Source organism: Sus scrofa, chromosome 18, assembly GCF_000003025.6.
Source record: "Sus scrofa isolate TJ Tabasco breed Duroc chromosome 18, Sscrofa11.1, whole genome shotgun sequence".
Lineage (NCBI taxonomy): Eukaryota > Metazoa > Chordata > Mammalia > Artiodactyla > Suidae > Sus > Sus scrofa.
The window spans coordinates 5086214-5105037 of record NC_010460.4 but is presented as its reverse complement, the minus strand read 5'-3'; the positions used below and the strand labels follow the sequence as shown (position 1 = coordinate 5105037).

General features: G+C 42.5%; 1 protein-coding gene across 19 annotated transcripts in view; it reads right to left on the bottom strand.

Annotated features, from left to right (window-relative positions):
• Positions 1-18824, bottom strand: part of KMT2C (lysine methyltransferase 2C) — a 286456-nt gene that overhangs the window by 174631 nt on the left and 93001 nt on the right. For 16 of the 19 annotated variants that reach the window (XR_002340465.1, XM_021079121.1, XM_021079126.1 and 13 more), the window contains 2 exons: positions 7277-7418; positions 1001-1201 (listed from right to left, as the gene is read on the bottom strand). Coding sequence is in view for 18 of the 19 variants with exons in the window: in XM_021079121.1 (XP_020934780.1) it covers positions 1001-1201; positions 7277-7418 (343 nt within the window). In the remaining variant the exon portion in view is untranslated. The remainder of the gene's footprint in view (positions 1-1000; positions 1202-7276; positions 7419-18824) is intronic. The other 3 variants (XM_021079123.1, XM_021079122.1, XM_021079140.1) reach the window with 1 other exon arrangement.

Genomic DNA, 18824 nt, shown 5'->3' with positions numbered 1-18824 from the left:
TGGCAGCAGTCCAAAAGAAGGAGCCAATCAAATAAGCACAACACAACAATGCCTCAGTACTTAACTCTGGATAAAAGCCAGATAAGCACTCGGATGATTACATCACCATCCTCAGGGGGCAGAGCTGGGGAGCCTTCCAAGCGAAATTAATTTTTACACTTTCTCCTCAACCACAGAAACGTCTCCTCCTTCAACTACCAGAAACAGGTCCACACACTAAGGCTGCCTTCAAACAAAACTGCAACATCTAACAAAAAATATTAAGTCCACAAGCAAGCCTATCAGATAGGAGTTTGGCTAACTATGATGTCCATGAATACAGATGCATAGACAGTTATACAAATACCTCAGTAAACTCTTGTTGTAGCTAAAATACAGGTGATTTGTAATATTAGTTCCAGGTGTACAACATATGTAAATGCTTATTTCATTTTTGAAAAAAGAGCATCTTCTTGAACTTCATTAAGGGTATCCTCAGCATAGGATTATTTAAAAGGAAGAAAGTTAACCCTTCGTGTTATGATAAGAGTTTCCAGGACAGTTCAACATTCTCTGAATCATAAAAGAAAGAAATCACACATAAAGGACAGGAGTAGTAAAAACCACTTTTGTTTTGCCATTCTATTATATTATAGTCTTACAAACTATTTACAACTTATTAAGAAAAGGGAAAGGAAGACGTTATTAATTATTAAATGTTCATTCCATTTAGAGCTAAGTTCCATGAGTCCCCATACTATAGGCTTTTATGATGTTCTTTACAGTTTTCTTTTTTTTTGTTAATATACAACTAAGATAAACTTTTCTTTTTTAAACAAGAAAGAAATGTTGAGAAAAATGAGTGTTTGCTGGGTTAATGGTGAATCATAAAATATCCCATCAATGTTGGAAACATAAACTGCTCAGTGACACCGCATGTGTATATTCCTTGGCACTGCGGTGAAAACAAACAATACATAGTCTTACTGCATTCAAACCATTTAAATTCAAAATTGCTTACTTTCTCTGTCCCCTTTGTTTTCGTGGTGCTGAGTTTTGTATTTTCTCACAGGTTCCATTGCTGTTGTCATCAACGTCCTTCTTGTTAGAAGGCTGGTTTTTCCATGGCAAAATAAATCCAGGTGTTACTCGAAACTGTTTTAAGTCTCCTTGTCCCAATGAACTTTTTTCACCACAATAACAAAAAGCACAGAGCTGTTCACTGGAAGAAATAACGAGTAAAGAAGACAGGTAAGGAGAAGGATTTTTATTTAACTATTCCAGTTCCAAACAACTGCAAAACACTTGTACTTTAAAATTAAACATGATGTCTTTAGTACAACCTAAGTATTTAAATATGTCTATACCATAAGAAAGATTAGGTTCAACAATTACACATTTGTAATTCTACTTTTCTACTGCACAATTATTAAAAGTAGTCAACGTATCAAATCAAAAAATTATAGCTTGCACTTAGAGAAACAATTTTCTTTTAAACCAAATTTAAAAAAAATGAAGTATTGAAAAGGAATAAAAAAAGGTAAAGCTAAGGCTGGGGAAGAAGGTAGGATTTAGTGGCTACTCAATTAATTATATCCCTGCTTTGTAAAACAAGTGGTGATCAAGTTTTATTCACCACTTGATGGAACATTCTTTATGCATGATATAAGTGTGTAACATACACACTGAGAGAGAAAAGATATAAATTTATGTGGGTAATTAAAGACAGAGAAGGGGATATGGGATTGAAAGGGTTTAAGAGGGGTGAGAAAGTGATCAAGAGGTGGGACACGGGATATATGGAGCAGTGAAACGATTTCTATAATGCACTGTAATTAATGGCAGCTACATGGCATCACACATTTATCAACCATATGTAACACCAAGAATGAACTCTAATGTAAATGATGGATCTTAGTGAATAATAACGTATCAATACTGATTCATCAGTTATAACACATGCCATGCTTCCATATGCCATATCACACTAAAGCAAGATGCTAACACCAGGGGAAATTGAGGCAGGCAGAGGTTTGGAAATTCTCTATACCATCTGCTTGATTTTTCTGTAAACTTAAAGTTGTTCTAAACAAGAAGATCTATGAATTATTTTAAAAAGAAACCATTTAAAAAGTTAAAGAACAAAAAACAACATATACTTACCGAGTATACACTTAACAAGGGATCTTATCTTGGGGGAGGGGGGGGACAGAATTAAAAGGACTACTCAGGAGTTCCCACTGTGGCTCAGTGGGTTCAGAACCCAGCATAGTCTCCATGAGAATGCAGGTTCGATCCCTAACCTCGCTCAGTGGGTTAAGGATCCAGCATTGCCACGAGCTGCAGCGTGGGTCACAGATGTGGCTCCGATCTGACCCCTAGCCTGGGAATTTCCATATGCCACAGGTGCAGCCATAAAAAAAAATAAAATTAAAATAAAAGTTTAAAAATAAAAGAAGTAAATAAAAGGACTCCTCCTCCTGGATATATTTTCTCTTCACATTTATGGCAGCTCTACTCAGATCTTTCTTCTCAAGCACTAGACTTTCCACTGTTACCTCTCTACTGTCCACCCCAGGGACTTTCATAATGCCTTACATTAACAGGTCACAGAAATAATCTATTTTCATTCCATGTCATGTTTACCTTCAATTCATACTGGACTTCTTCTCAACTAATTAACTTCTGTTTATAAAAGTTACCAGTTTAAGTTTTTCCAATATTCCCTTTCAATTTCATGATAAGCTGTGCTGCCCACTGATACTGAGACACACACACACACACACACACACACACAAATGTGATCTAGTTTCAGAAAAATGAAATAGGGAAAAATGTTTTTCTTTCTTCCTAAAGGATACTATATACACTGATATTCTCTGTCAGTATCTTACTAATTCTTAAATTTTATTTCTGCTCTTCTCAGCTTTTAACTCGTGTTTCTTTCAGCCTGGCCTGATTCTAGTTTGTTTCTTCCCCTAGAAACGTTTCCTGTGACGATCAGATGGCCGTCGGCCTGATGAACACTGATGAGGAAATGGAGCGATACTTTCAAAGTATTAACAAAAAAATACCTTAACCTTCGATTTTACATCCAAAACCATCCCTCTAATGGGAAGGTATACTAAAATTATTCCCACATTTCTTTAAGACCTCAGACATTTCACTGCACAACAGACCCTCAATAAAAATATTTCAAAGACATACTCAGATTTGTGAAGAATTAGGCAAAGTTGCAAGAGATGCAGTAATAAGTAAAGACAGTCAAATGTTTCAGAGTTATTTATTGTAAAGTTTCATGTGCGGTGCAAGGGAAATTCCTAGCTTCTGCTCTGGATGTAGAAAGTTGTAAAGAGCTTTGCTCCCACTGTCACACAAAAGCTCTCCAGACAATCTTAAAAAATTGCTTTTCTTGGACACAACAGATTGCACAAGTCGCAGAACAACTCGATCACCTGCAATTCAATGAAAGCCACTTTCAAAAAGAGAGGAGACACAGGCACTCGCTTAATCTGAGGAAGAGGCCACTGGATGTCATAAAGCAAGCTAAGAATTCACTGACAACTTTAACAGGCTGCTAAAAGCCAAGTGTGAGACTAGCAGTACGCCCAGGACCTGAAGACACATGGGGAATTTTAACCCACTCCCCAGGCGCTCATGGTGTGGCGAAGAGTCCTGAGAATGCACCGGTCGTGGGACAAGCCTGGGAGGAGAACCAGGCAATATGGGGCTGGCACAACGACCCACCCACCTTTCTCCTCCACTGTCCCTGGGAAACCAAACCTTACACTGGTAGAAGGATGGCAAATATCTTCACCCTGCGATGGCAAAGACCAGCTGCAGCTGTTCCCATTGTGGCACAACGGAAACAAATCCGACTAGGAACTGTGAGGTTGCAGGTTTGATCCCTGGCCTCGCTCGGTGGGTTAAGGATCCGGTGTTGCCGTGAGCTGTAGTGTCGGTCGCAGACAGGGCTCACATCTGGCATTGCTGTGGCTGTGGTATAGGCCGGCAGCTGTAGATCCGATTCGACCTCTAGCCTGGGAACCTCCATATGCCGCAGGGGTGGCCCTAAAAAGCCAAAAAAAAGAAAGAAATGAAAAGAAAACGAACAAACAAAAGACCAGCTGCGATGGAGGAAGAGAATAGGCGAGAGGGTGGACCTCTGCCCTGGAGGAGGAGCAAGACCAGGTCCTGGGCCCGGACCACTAAGGACTCCCATGGCTGCGGCAGTGACTATCGCCAAGAACACCTGACCCTGAGACCAGAGAACCTGGGGCTTCCCTAAGAGTACAGCTGAATCACAACAAGAAATGTCCTGTGGCTCCAATGCACACTGTTAACGGGAATGTAAAACTGTATCGGTACACTGGAAGACACTGTGGCATTTTCTTTCAACAATTACTTCTAATTGAAATAAGAAGTAAAATTAAAACCTAATGGTCACACCAAAACCTGCAAGTGAACGTCATACCAACTTTATCCCTAAATGCCCCAAACTGGAAACTACCCAAATAACCCTTAACTGGGAAATGATAAGCTGTAGCAGGCACCTCCTTAAAGGAGAATCCTATTCAGCAATGAAAAGGAAACACCTACTGGAGTGCCCGTCGTGGCGCAGTGGTTACCGAATCCAACTAGGAACCATGAGGTTGCGGGTTCGATCCCTGGCCTTGCTCAGTGGGTCAAGAATCCGGCGTTGCCGTGAACTGTGGGTAGGTTGCAGATGCGGCTTGGATCCCATGTTGCTGTGGCTCTGGTATAGGCCGGCGGCTACAGCTCTCATTAGACCCCTAGCCTGGGAACCTCCACGTGCTGCAGGAGCAGCCCAAGAAAAGGCAAAAAGACAAAAAAAAAAAAAAAAAAAAAAAAAAAAAAAGAAAAGGAACCACCTACTGAGAAACACAATGATACAGATGAATTTCAAATGCATCACACTAAGTCTAAAACCCAGAATCAAAAGGACATATACTTTACAATCCCATTCACGGTGTAACTGCATAGGCAGAGCTCCAGGTCAGAAAGAAGGTAAGTGACCGCCCAGGGGAGAAGATGGGACCAAGGACAACAACAAATGGGCGTCAGGGGCTTTTTCAGAACGACGGAACTGTCCTTTACCATGCTGTGGTATATGACAGTATACAACTATCAAGACTCACTAAATGGGTGAGATTTACTGTATATAGATTAAACATTAATTTTTAAAAATAAAAAGGTTGGGGGGAGTTCCCGTCGCGGCGCAGTGGTTAACGAATCCGACTAGGAACCATGAGGTTGCGGGTTCGGTTCCTGCCCTTGCTCAGTGGGTTAAGGATCCAGCGTTGCCGTGAGCTGTGGTGTAGGTTGCAGACACGGCTGGGATCCCACGTTGCTGTGCCTCTGGCGTAGGCCGGTGGCTACAGCTCCGATTCAACCCCTAGCCTGGGAATCTCCATATGCTGCGGGAGCGGCCGAAGAAATAGCAACAACAACAACAACAACAAAAAGACAAAAGACAAAAAAAAAAAAAAAAAAAAAAAGGTTTGGGGCCAAGACAAAGAAAACAAAAAGGAAGTATATGTTTAAATAACTAGAAATGAAATGCTAGATGACCGATGCAGAGAGACACGAAAATATGATAAAGCGTTTATAGCCTAAGACTAAGAAATCAATTAGAACCGAAAGTTTGAAATTCCTTCGAAATTAAATTCAAGAGGGTAAGAAACATGGGTCTTAAGGGAAACCATCTTAAAAATAAAATATAAGGTATGCTTAATAGAAAAAATAATCAATCAACTAATCAGTGCAATGAAAAAGCAGAAAAAAGGTATTGTTTTCATGGGGTTCCGGGAAACAATCAATCAAATGAACTATTGGGGGGGGAGCAGGAACAGTGGCTAAAATGTGGGGGGGGTTATGTCTTATTTATTTTTCATCCTACTCTTTCATTTTGAACATTTTCAAAACTTTCCCCAAATCTGGAACATGGTATGGGTTTGAAATTTTTAATATAATTTAAAATTTTACTTTAAATATGAGGCAGCCATCATACAGAGTTTGGAGGAAACTTGAATTGGGTTGTAGAATAATCACTTTTGCAACTGTGCCGAGAACAATCTGGACTGTAGAAAGCGGAAGTGGAGACCTTCGATCTCCTTGAGTAACAGGGATGGGAACGAGGATGGGAGCCAGGTTAAGAGGTAAGTACTTGTCTGGGCATCTTCTAAAACTAAGCGACACGATTTAGGACAAAGGAGCTGGTGGTTCCTTCAGGAGATTAAGGACCTGGAGTTGTCACTGCTGTGGCAAGGGTTCGATTCCTGACCCATAAAAACACATGTGCCATGGATGCAGCCAAAAAAAAAAAAAAAGGATATGAGGAAAAGGACAGAAATCAAGGATTACCTTTAAAAGTTTTTGGTCTAAGCAACTGTAAGAATATTGGTTATCCTTCGTGGAGATGAAGAAATCCTGGGGAGAAGGTCTGGGGAAGGCATAGGGTCAGAACCAAGAGTGGCTTGGAAGACTAGTACGCTTCCAAGAGGAGGTGTCAAGCAGACCGATGGCTAGGAACGTCGAGTTCAAAGAAAGGTCAGCCCTGGACACAGAAACGTGGGGTCCATCTGCACTCAGCCAGGTCTCTGCTATCAGAAGGAACATCAGCAAACACGGTGAGGCCCTCGACCTGAGGACTCCAACACCAGAGTCAAGGAGTCTCTGCAGAATCCAGCACGGGACAAAATGAGCAGAGACAGGCCGAAAGCAAAAGAAAGAGAACACTTAAAGAAGATGGGAACTGACAGAACACTGGATAGTGACTGTAACAAAGAAATTTTTTTAAAAAGATAGGAACAGTCTGTGGATGGATGATTTCCGTTTTATTGAGGTCTTCCAAATAAGACCTAAAATTTACAAAACTTCAAAGCTGAATTATATACAGAGACGGTGTGACAGCCTACATTTCTTTTTTTAAAGAATGAAGAGAGGGTAAAGAACAAGAGTATAAATACTAAAATGTACAGGTAAATCAGAAGCCAGTCCTTAGACACGTGCCTTCTGTGGGACCCGCGTACTGGTGACACCCCACTCTGCTCTGAGAAGTCTCCGAGCCAGACTGCCCTCCGCCCTACAGGCACTGAGCCATGGGCTTCTGCCACCCAGCAACACAGAGAGCCATCAGCCTCAAGCTTAGAGCTGCGAAATAATGCAGTTCCATCCAGCTCATATCCTCTGCTTGCACTCTGAATTGCCTCTATAGTCGACTCACTGCCCTTCCTCCTGTCACCAGTCTCCAAACCACCTGCATTCATTCTCTAACCTGATTTTGGCTTCGACACCAACAGAGACCAGGGAGCTTGCAGATTCCTCAGACACAGAGCGCTGAAGGGCTGGGACCAGCTGTTTGCTGTTGTCCACTTCTGCTTCAGCATCCTCTTCTGCTGATTGTTCTTTGATTTCTGCTTAATAGTAAACAAGAGAATATAAAAAGTCATTATGTATTTATACCAATCTTTAGTCTATTTATCTATAAAGTACACATCATAAAGGAAAAAGAATGTAAACAAATAACCATAAACACAAGAGGGAGTTCCCGTTGTGGCGCAATGGAAACAAACCTGACTAGTATCCACGAGGTCACAGTTTAGTCCCCTGGCCTCGCTCAGTGGGTTAAGGATCTGGCGTTGCTGTGAGCTGTGGTGTAAGTCACAAATGTGGCTCGGATCCTGTGTTGCTGTGGCTGTGGTGTAGGCTGGCAGCTACAGCACCGATTCAACCCCTAGCCTGGAAACTTCCATATGCTGCAGGTACAGCCCTAAAAAAGAAACACAAGAAAAGCTTTTATATATAAACGCAGGATCCGAGCCTCATCTGCTACCTACACCACAGCTCACAGCAATGCCAGAACCTTAACCCAATGAGCAGGGCCAGGGATCGAATCTGCATCCTCATGGCTATTAGTCGGGTTCATTAACCACTGAGCCATGACGGGAACTCACAGAGACGTTTCAATCTTAGTAATAACCATTAAGAACCTTATTTTCAGGATTATAGCAGTTCACCTATAGAACAGATATACTTTAATGTGACTTGTAAAAAAGTTTCTTCATAATTTATAAATTGAAAGTATCATCTTTTTTTCTTTTTTGGCAGCCGTGCGGCATATGGAGTTCCTGGGGCCCTGGATCAAACCCGAGTCAATCCAATCCCGAGCTGTGACCTCCTCCACAGCTGTGGCAACTGGATCTTTAACCTACTACACCAGGCCAAGGACTGAACCCGAGTCCCTGCCGCTGCAGAGACTGTCAATCCCGCTGTGCCACAGCGGGAACTCCTGTAATATCAGCCACTCTAAAAGCTAAATGATCCTGACTCCACTGCCTTTTTCAGTTATCCTCAAGACTCCAACCCCACACAACACCTCACACATGCCTGCTTAGGAGGCAGTCTAGATGCCGAGAGGCCCTTCAAACACTACCACCTCTGGCTAGTACCTTTCTTCTCCAGGATCCTGCTTTTCTACCTGGGAGTTTACTTAGACCTCCCTGGACTCATATCCCCAAACAAACAAACAAACAAAAAGGCAAGCAGCTTAAAGTCCTTCATGCTCCTCCAGGCTTTCTCTCCTTCCTTTTCACCACCAAACTTCCTGCAATGGGACCGGGGCGGGGGGCAAACCCGACACCTTCTTCCGCAGATAAGCCCTCCCGTACGGCATCCATCCTCTCCCCCGCAGCACTGTTCTCTCGACCCCCACTGGTGGCCAAAGAACCATCCAGGGGCCCCTCACTAAGCTTCCTCAATGAAATGCTCCCCACCCCTTAAGCGCAGTCCTGGATCACCACGGGCTCTGAGTCCTTCGGACCTGCTCTCAAGGACCACCTCCACCCACTACCAACCACAGACAACGTGACGTAGAAGTCTTCTCTCTCAGGCTAATTCACTTCTCTGTAAAGTTAGAAAGCTACTACATCTCATGAGGTTAACAAAGATTAAATGGTCTCACATCTGTCCCTTCAGCTGTCTTCCTTAGGCCTCTAAATGGGAGTGCAGCCTCTGTACGGCCTTTCTGTGCTCATCCAGGAAGCACTTAATTATTACCCAGAGTTCAACAACCTCCTCTGGTCTCACTGATCTTTACGGCAACATCTCTGGCCCTAACGTCCTCCTGACCCCCAGACCACACTTTCGCTGCATGCAAGGCCCATCCAGCAGCCTGAACACTTACTTTGGCGGCAAATGTGACCTCTCACCTCTCAGATGGACATTTCAATGACTCCCTTATTTTTACAACTATCAAAGTCTTCTAGATTCAAAATGAATTTTACAGAACTAGTTTGACAAATGAATAGTTTTGAGAACTATTAATTTTTTAGTTAGAAATAACTAGAAATAACTGTAAATCCCATCAGATCATAAAATTAATGATGAAATGAGGCATCCAACAGATGGATTTGGTTTTCCTATTTAAAATAATGTTTCTGTTTTAAATTGAAATAGAAAAGTTGACCATAAATTAAGTGCTTGTGGGGCCTATTAATCATGGTGTCTGTCCTGTCTACCCCAGCCACAAAATTGATATAGAGTACCCAGAATCAAATCTACAAAAAAACATATTTATAACAAAGATGGATTATAAAAAGGCCTGCAAATTTGACTACATAAAATATTAAATTTCTACATGACAAAGGACCCCATGGACAAAATTTAAAAATACATCACAGATGGAAAGAAAATACATGTGTTTTGTGCCCTCAAAAAGGTATTCAACTCCAGAATATGTAAAGAACTCCACAGATGAACAAGGCACACAGAAAAATGGACAAAGGACAAAAATGTGCCCTCTCTTTCTTGTGTTATTCATGCCTTAGTAGGGCACATAGCTGCTCAGCTGTAGACTTTATTTGCAACCCCTTTTGCAGCTAGAGCAGGTTAAGTTCTCACCAACAGAATACAACCCGAAGTAACCATGAACTTCTACATCACCAAAGAGGAAGGCACTTGCTCCAGACTAAATCATGTCTCCTCTTTCCTAGAGACTGGACCAGGAACATGTCAGCAACCCAGCTGCAATGCTGCAGACAAGAACAGCACCCCAGGGGAGGGCAGAGAAACAGGCTGGAAGGAACGTGGGTCCATCAACAACCACAGGGAGCAAAACCACCCCATCAGCCTAGATGTCCCACTCAGAAACATTACATGAAAGCAAAATGAAGGTTTTATTTAAGCCACTGCTACATCTGAGGGTCTCTGCACAGCAGTTTAACCCATGCTTGAGTTAACACAGAAAACTGTTATCAAGTGTGGGGAACTACCGTTAACAAAAACGTAAAGCAGGTGGGCTGGTGAGCAGGTGATGAGAACAGCGAGAGCAGTGGCTCACCTGTTATGCTGCATCAAACTCTTTGGTAGGATCATGACCCACGATAACCTGCAAGCAGGCTGCGTGCCTCCGGAGCTCTAGGGCAAGTATCTGGAGACAGCCAGAGATTATTCTGCGCAGCCTGCCCTCTGGTGCCTTTACCAACAAAGACAGGAAGGAATGCAATAGTGCTTGAGAGGTTCTCGCTGCCTATAACAAAGTGCTACAAAATGACCATACAGAAAAATACCTTTAAAGAGGTGTTTCATTTCTGCCCAGAAATGCACCGAGCGCATGTGGGATATGCTCATTTTGTACCATTTCTACCACCAGGTTACAAGCACGGGTACGAGTCAAGAGAAGAGACGGGAACCATTAAAGAGGAGTAAGAAGAACGCCTCAGAAGCTTGTAGACAATGAGGCAAATGGACAAGAGTCCTGTTACTCTGCCGTAGGAACACACTTCTGCTAAGAGCTGCTCCATTTAGCCTGCACCCCCAAATCATGGGCCCGCCAAGAGGGTACAGCCTGTGTGCTCTCAATGTGTTGCTATCAACCACTACGGCCTCTAGTCAAAATTTTACTTCTGGCAAGTTGAGGCACAATCTCAGTCCCTTCTTTTTCTCGCTTGCAAAAGGAAACAAGTAACACTTAAACCACTTGCAGAGTTTGGTTTATGGCTTATAACTAAGGGTGGGCAAGTAAGAGGGCTGTGTGTCCGCCCGACTGACTTCCCCTTGGAGCTCAAAGGACAGGGTAAGGTTAAACAGGAATGCGACTCATAAGCAAGTATACGACCTTCTGAAATTGCAGAGGGAGGAAAACAACAGATTCAGACAAAGGGATTTAAAAATAAAAAAACAAAAAAGGAAGAAGAAGACACGGACCAGGAACCGGCCTGATCCCCAAGGAGGATGTCAAAGCAAGGAGGCTTTCAGAGGTCACCTGGCTACCTCTTTGCTCATGCAGCTACTATGACCACTGGCTCTGCCCAGGATCCTAACCTGCATCTGCTAAAGACACAGTCAGGATTGCTGCGTTTCGGTTTTACTTTTGGTTTGGATTTTGTTGTTTGCATCATTTGTTTTTTATGAAATAAGGAAGAATCTTATGACTGCTTCCTAGGAAACAGCTCCAGCCACAAAGTAGAGACAGAAAACAGTATCCCTAAATATGTGAAACTATATGTAAAAATAGACCCTAGCTTTTTGAGCTGTTGCTCTTCATGTAGTTGAATAAGTTAGACCTCACTATCCGTCAAAGTTGAGGCAGGACAATTAAACAAGTGTTCATGTGTCTCTCTTCCCCTAGCTCAAGTCGTGGAAAGACGGGCAGAGTCTGGCGGCAGAATGTGAAACAGCCTGCTCTAGCTGAAAATGACCTGGCAATATCCGAAGAGAGACTTCATCCAGAGACACTCTGGACAAAATAACTGTGAGCCCAGAGACAACTGCGCAGCCAGCCCTGATGCCAGTACTGGGTTATCTTCATTCACTACTGAAAAAGCCTCCTAAACACCATCCTGCACTTGCACCTAACACAAGAAAGCTAGCTACTCAGCTACTGTGCCACTCTGCAGAGTTTTGGCCTTTTCATGGGGTTGTATTAGTTCAAATGGCAACAGACCCAAACTGCACAAGTTAAAACAAGCAGATACTTTTTTCTAAGGTTAAAAAATTTTTAAGTGTTCTATTTTTCTTTGATACAAAGTCTCCAGTGTATCCTTCTCCTTACTTTGAAGCTGACCTAAAACACTGACAATGCCAGTTAGTCACCAAATGCTCTAGTGCTGAAAAGGAGGAGTCCTCTCCAATGAACGGATGATCAGAGGGCGTGTGGTTTTAGTCGGTTCACCTACTTGTGTTTCATCTCAAACCACCAGGTGTCACACGTGGGCGGTAACTACACGAAAGAGCCTGTTCAGGTAGGGAGGTGCCTAGGAGAACCCGGAGAGCCCGTGCACTTCACGCGTCTGGGCGGGGCCGGTCTCCGTGGACGCAAAGGTCACAAGCGTGTAAGTCAGCTCCAGCCCTGCCTTTGCGCGATGCCATTCATTCCACCTCCCAGGACTCTTACTCCATCCTTAATATGAAAGGACATGAAAAAGTTTTTTACGACATGTCCTTAATATGAAGGGATGTGAAAAAGTCTTTTACGACATGAAAAAGTTCAAAGGAACAGCAAAGCCTGGTGTGCTCTCTCAGTTAAAATCAGAGGCTTGGAATCACGAGGTCCAGAATCTGCATCACAGCGCAGTCATTTACCCTGAGCACTGTGCCCTTGGCAACCTGCTTGACCTCGTCTCAATTTCAGTTTGCTAATCATTTAAAAGACAGCTAATGGCACCTACTACAAAACTGTCTTTAGGATCAGAAAAGATAATACACGGGGCCCTTGGCCTGATGCCCCGAGTCTGTGTTAAGTGTAGGCATGTGGCTGCTACTCTGATGATCCGAATCCACACACTCGATGTAATTCCACCTCACTGGATAGGATCAAATTCCTCAAGTCAGAGAACGTATTATTAGATTGTACTGTGGGAAGTAACAGGAATAAAGAGAACATTTATTTAGCCCCTCCTTGCTCTTTGCTGGGGATTTAATAAATCATTACTTTAGAATGATTTTTTACCACACAAAACTTTGAGTAATTACTAGGTACCATACATTCTATCCCAATGATAGACAGTACAAAACTAGAGTCGGGATCCCTATCTTGAATGGATCTATTCAGGAAACAGCAAGTGGTGAGAACAGGACACAGTAACTGTCATGATGGGAGGTTCAAGGTATGATGAGAAGTAAAAGAAGAGGGGAGAAATACAGCCTACAAAGGTTCCAAAAGGTATTAGGAGGAAGCCCAGCTAACACAAAAAGGACAGGTAGCAATGTATCTAATAGGTCCCTCATTTAATTCTTCTCTTTTAAAAGTAATACCTGACATGTTATCTTCATTAATTTATTTATTTGCTTATTTATGGCTGCACCCAAGGCATAAGGAAGCTCCCAGGCCAGACTGACTACAAGCCACAGCTGTGACCTATGCCGAAGCTATGGCAACTCTGGATCCTTGAACCCACTGCACTGGGCCATGGTCTAAACCTACACCTCCGCAACAACCTGAGGTGCTACAGTCAGATTCTTAACCCACTGCACCAGAGTGGATCTCCACAGTATCCTCATTTTAAAAAAAAGGAAACTAGGAGTTCCCGTTGTGGCTCAGTGTTTAACAAATCTGACTAGGAACCATGAGGTTGCAGGTTCCATCCCTGGCCTTCCTCAGTGGGTTAAGGATCCGGTGTTGCCAGGAGCTGTGGTGCAGTTTGCAGACGCAACTCGGATGCCGAGTTGCTGTGGCTGTGTTGTAGGCCGGTGGCTGCAGCTCCAATTCGACCCCTAGCCTGGGAACCTTCATATGCCATGGGAGCAGCCCAAGAAATGGGAAAAAGACCAAAAAAAAAAAAAAAAAAGGGAAACTAAAGTCTGAAAGTTAAACAAGAAGCCTGAGGGCACACAACTAATGGGAAACTAAGGGGGAATACAAAATCCAAAGCCCAAGGTGTTCTTTCCACTACTGCACACTGCTCGGCACAACAGCCAATCGTGGCACCTGAGTTTTATGAATAAACTAATAGTAAACAGAAATGTTCGGCATTTTACTAGGACCCTGTTACTGAGGAATCATTTGCTAAGTATCTGGAATATGAGATAAAAGCTAAATATACAGAACTTTCCTCTTTATTTAAGTACTACTGAATAAGATTAAAAAGTAGAAAGAATGTTTACCTTACAGAGAAGTTCACAGGAATAAAATATTTTGACTTTGGACACTATGAAATTTTCCACCCAAAGGTTAAATAATTCTTAGAGAGGGCTGTATGTATCCTACAAACATATTCAGCAAATTTATCAACATGGCAAGCGTAATAAGCCTATACGATGTCAAAAATATTCCAGAGTCCAATTACGGCCTCTACCAACACAGTTACATTCCTTCAACACACCCTATTTTTTTTTTTTTTTTCTGGTCTTTTTTATTTTTACGGCCGCACCTGCGGCACATGGAAGTTCCCAGGCTAGGGGTCAAATCAGAGCTGTAGCTGCCGTCCTACACCACAGCCACAGCAATGCCAGATCTGAGCCGCATCTGGTCTGCCACCTACACCACAGCTCATAGCAATGTCGGATCCTTAATGAGCTGAACGAGGCCAGGGATCAAACCTGCGACTTCATGGATACTAGTCAGATTCATTACTGTTGAGACACAATGGGAACTCCCCACACCCTATCTATTTTTTTTTTTTTTTTGCTTTTTTAAGGGGTGCAATCGCAGCATATGGAAGTTCCCAGGCTAGAGATCTAATTGGAGCTACAGACGCCAGCCTACACCACAGCCACAGCAGGGCCAGATCCAAGCCACATCTGCAACCTACACCACAGCTCACGGCAACACCAGATCCTTAACCTACTGAGCAAAGGCCAGGGATTGAACCCACAACCTCATTGTTCCTAGTCAGATTCATTTCCACTGAGCCACGATGGGAACTCCCCCACACCCAATATTTTAATTAATGTTTTAAATGCACTTAATCAGGAGTTCTAGGATGCTGGAGGGAGCAACTACATCTTTATTTTTATTAATCTTTGAGATTTACAATTCTAAAAACCCCATTTTATCATGAACATACACACAAGCAGAGTGGTACAGCAATATTTATGTCTCTGTCACCAACAGAAAGCAGGTAATGTATCATATTCACTGTCTGCAGATATCCCCAAAATATCATTTACCTCATCACTACTTTAAATTACAGTAATTATAAATTAGACTTTATAATTTAAGTGTAAATAAAAATAATACATTATGAAATTACAAATTTGGCTTTTTTACTATTTTGATATTTCAATTTAACTGTCTTTATGATATTATTTTATTTTATTCATTTTAAAACATTATTTGGAAAAAGGTCTGCCATAGGGGTCAGTGGTACAAAACAGTGTACATTCACAGGAGATGGCCCTCCACCAGACTCTACGCTCTACTAAAGCAGCTACGGTTTCCGTTTCACAAACCAGAGCCTATCACAAAACCTGGACGAGGTTCAATAATTGTTTAATTAATTATATATTGTGTAACATAAAGGAAGCGGATAAACCTTATCATATATAAATACATAAACTACAGAGAGCACAGAGAAAAAATAAACTACGATTTTAAATGGGCTGGTTTGGGTCGTCAACACCAACATCCTGTTTCTACTAGTTATCCAAACCACATGCATGCTTCTATGCTTTGGCCAACTTCTAAGTAGAATAAAAATTATTTTCTCTCTCCAAACTTCTTAACCTCCATGGAACCGGCAATTCTTTTCTTGCTTCCTTTACACTACTAAGACGACAGAAGGAAACAGATCTAAATGGTGTGACCGTGCCTCTCCTCTTTTAAAGAGCAGTGGTCCAAAAAAAAAAAAAAAAAAAACAAGTATGCACTCCAACAGGCTTTGCAGCTTGCTGAGTCTAGTATCACTACATCCACAATGTGCTGTAAAGCTAAAGAATGAGCACAACATTAGAAATGGAAAATATTTTATTTATCCTATCTTTATTCACTAAACTACTCAAAATGCTAACCATGATTAATAGTACCAAGAGAGTCACTACTTTCACCGGGCATGTAACGACTTTTAGATGTAAGCTCGTATAGATAAATACAAAAAAATGTCAAATGGTGGTTCCGGGGGAGCTAACACTTTTATAGCTAGCTTATTCTCTTTATACTTATCCATATTTTCATAATTTTCACAAATATACATTACTATTATGATTTTAATGTGATTTTTCTAAATGTAAGCAAAAAGAATCAAGAAAAAGAGTCCAATACCTATAAAGACCCCCAAACCACAGTGACATTAATTTAAATAGTAATTGCTAAAAATCAACAGCTCTCTGGGGATTTATTTAGTTATTAAAAGTATTTCCGGAGTTCCCGTCGTGGCGCAGTGGTTAACGAATCCGACTAGGAACCATGAGGTCGCGGGTTCGGTCCCTGCCCTTGCTCAGTGGGTTAACGATCCGGCATTGCCGTGAGCTGTGGTGTAGGTCGCAGACGCGGCTCGGATCCCGCGTTGCTGTGGCTCTGGCGTAGGCCAGTGGCTACAGCTCCGATTCAACCCCTAGCCTGGGAACCTCCATATGCCGCGGAAGCGGCCCAAGAGATAGCAACAACAACAACAACAAAAAACAAAAAGACAAAAAAAAAAAAAAAAAATAGAATAAATAATTTAAAAAAAAAAAAAGTATTTCCTTTAGTTTTTCTATGTGACTGGAAAAAATGTGTTTTTATTAGATACTCGTTTTTCTCAAAAAAAAAAAAAAGAAACTAGGGGGAGTTCCTGTCGTGGCGCAGTGGTTCACGAATCCGACTAGGAACCATGAGGTTGCGGGTTCGGTCCCTGCCCTTGCTCAGTGGGTTAACGATCCGGCGTTGCCGTGAGCTGTGGTGTAGGTCGCAGACACGGCTCAGATCCTGCGTTGCTGTGGCTGTGGTGTACGCCGGAGACTACAGCTCCAATTAGACCCCTAGCCTGGGAACCTCCATATGCTGCAGGAGCGGCCCAAGAGATAGCAAAAAAAAAAAAAAAAAAGAAGAAGAAAAAAGAAAAAAAAAAAAAACTAAATAAACCCAACAAATTACAATATACATCTTCACCATATAACAATTATTTATAGTGATCTTAATCTTCATTTGAGCCTAATCTTTATTTAGACATAAAAATCCAATGCAAGTAATATAAAAATACCTAAAGAAACAGCTTCATGGCTAGCATTCGGTAGGTGCTTTCTATGTCCTAGGCAATGCAGTCAGTGGTTAAACGCTTTAACTCGTTTAAACTTCACAACAACCTTATGAAGACAGCTGCCAGGCCAAGGACTTTACACCAGCTAATACGTTAGTCTGTTCCCGTTTCAGAGATGCTAGCAGAAGACTCAGACTCCTGAATCAAAGACAAAGGGCCATATTGCTCACTGTATGAGGATACTGCTGTCAGTTCCGTCCTGGCCCCCAAGTGTCACGGGGGCAAAACCATGAGCCCAAATGAACCTGCACTGGAAGTGAACTGTATTACAAGGCACGAAGAGTGTGGGGAACCACTGCTTTTACAGTACGCACGACACAAGCCTGCTCTCAATCCCAGCAGGAAACTTACTCCCTGCAAACACAACCCTGAGAAAAGGCCCAGGTAAGGAGCTGTCAAGCCCTCCACTCCCGGCGGACCCAGCAAGGTGTGTCAGGTGCAGGAAACCCATGGAGGGGTAAGCCCCCAACCACAGCTGCTGTTGGCGCCACTTCACAGATGAGGGAGCAAGGGAAGAGGTTAAAGAACGTTCCTCTGAACACAGTTAGCAGAGGAGGCTGGATGCAAGCAACCACAGGTCATGTGGCTCCAGAGCCTAAACTTCTAACCACTGCTTAGCTCCAGAGTGTGAGGAGTGAGAAATAAAGTGGAGAAATTGAAGAAAACCAAGTAACGGCAGAACTGAAAACGAGAATCACATGAGGCAACAATTCTGAAAAACACGTTGGTGATGTGGCGGATGGACTGGAGAAAACCCACAGAAGAACTGAAAACCGTGGAAACGATGAAAGATTGGTCAAGGAAGAACACACACAACAAATATGCATAATTACTGCTACTTGACAAGGAAAACAGACTGAATGAAAAAAAATTCAAAGATTCTGAAGAAAACATTTTTGAAACAAAGGAGAGCTAGAATCTACAGAGCAAAGCAGCTCGATTAAAGCAGTATAAAAAATGAGCTGCCTACGTGTCCCAGCCCTTAACAGAGGAGGCAGATAAAAGGTTCAGAGGCAGGTGGTGGACCTCCAGAACATAACCTGGAAGCATGAGCTGCGTGGTGACCATCACGGTTGCCTCCTTTGCCTCTGCCACTGAGGCCCTCACGCCCCCCTACTCCTAACTCCAGGAGGGCGCTCCAACTATTACACTTGCATTTCAGAGACTAGGTTACTTCTGAAACAGACTGGGGCAGAGATAGACATATGATGAAAACTGGTCCTAAAATTCTGCTTAGCTGATACAAGGTCATGCTCCCTCTCCAGGGATATGGGCAGGAATTCACGTACTACCCAAGTTTGCAGACAGCCATCTGCCACCAAGGGGAGACGGCCTCAGGATGAAGCTGACTCAAAAGGGGGTGGGGAGGGACAGAGACATGCAATGATCCAGGGACCTTGTGACAATAATGAGCCTAAATAAAGCAAACTCAAACCCATCTGACCTCTGAACATGTTAATATACGATCTATAGATTTTGTCCTTTCTTGAAATTTGGATTATTTTACTTTTAATAACAATACCCTGGCTGAAAGAATTTAATAAATGGATATGAAGCTTCATACACTATCCAAGGAAACAAAAGAGGCTATACATTCTGTTCAAGTGCCAACACTTTTTACACAAACTAGCACATACTGGGATGCAGAGG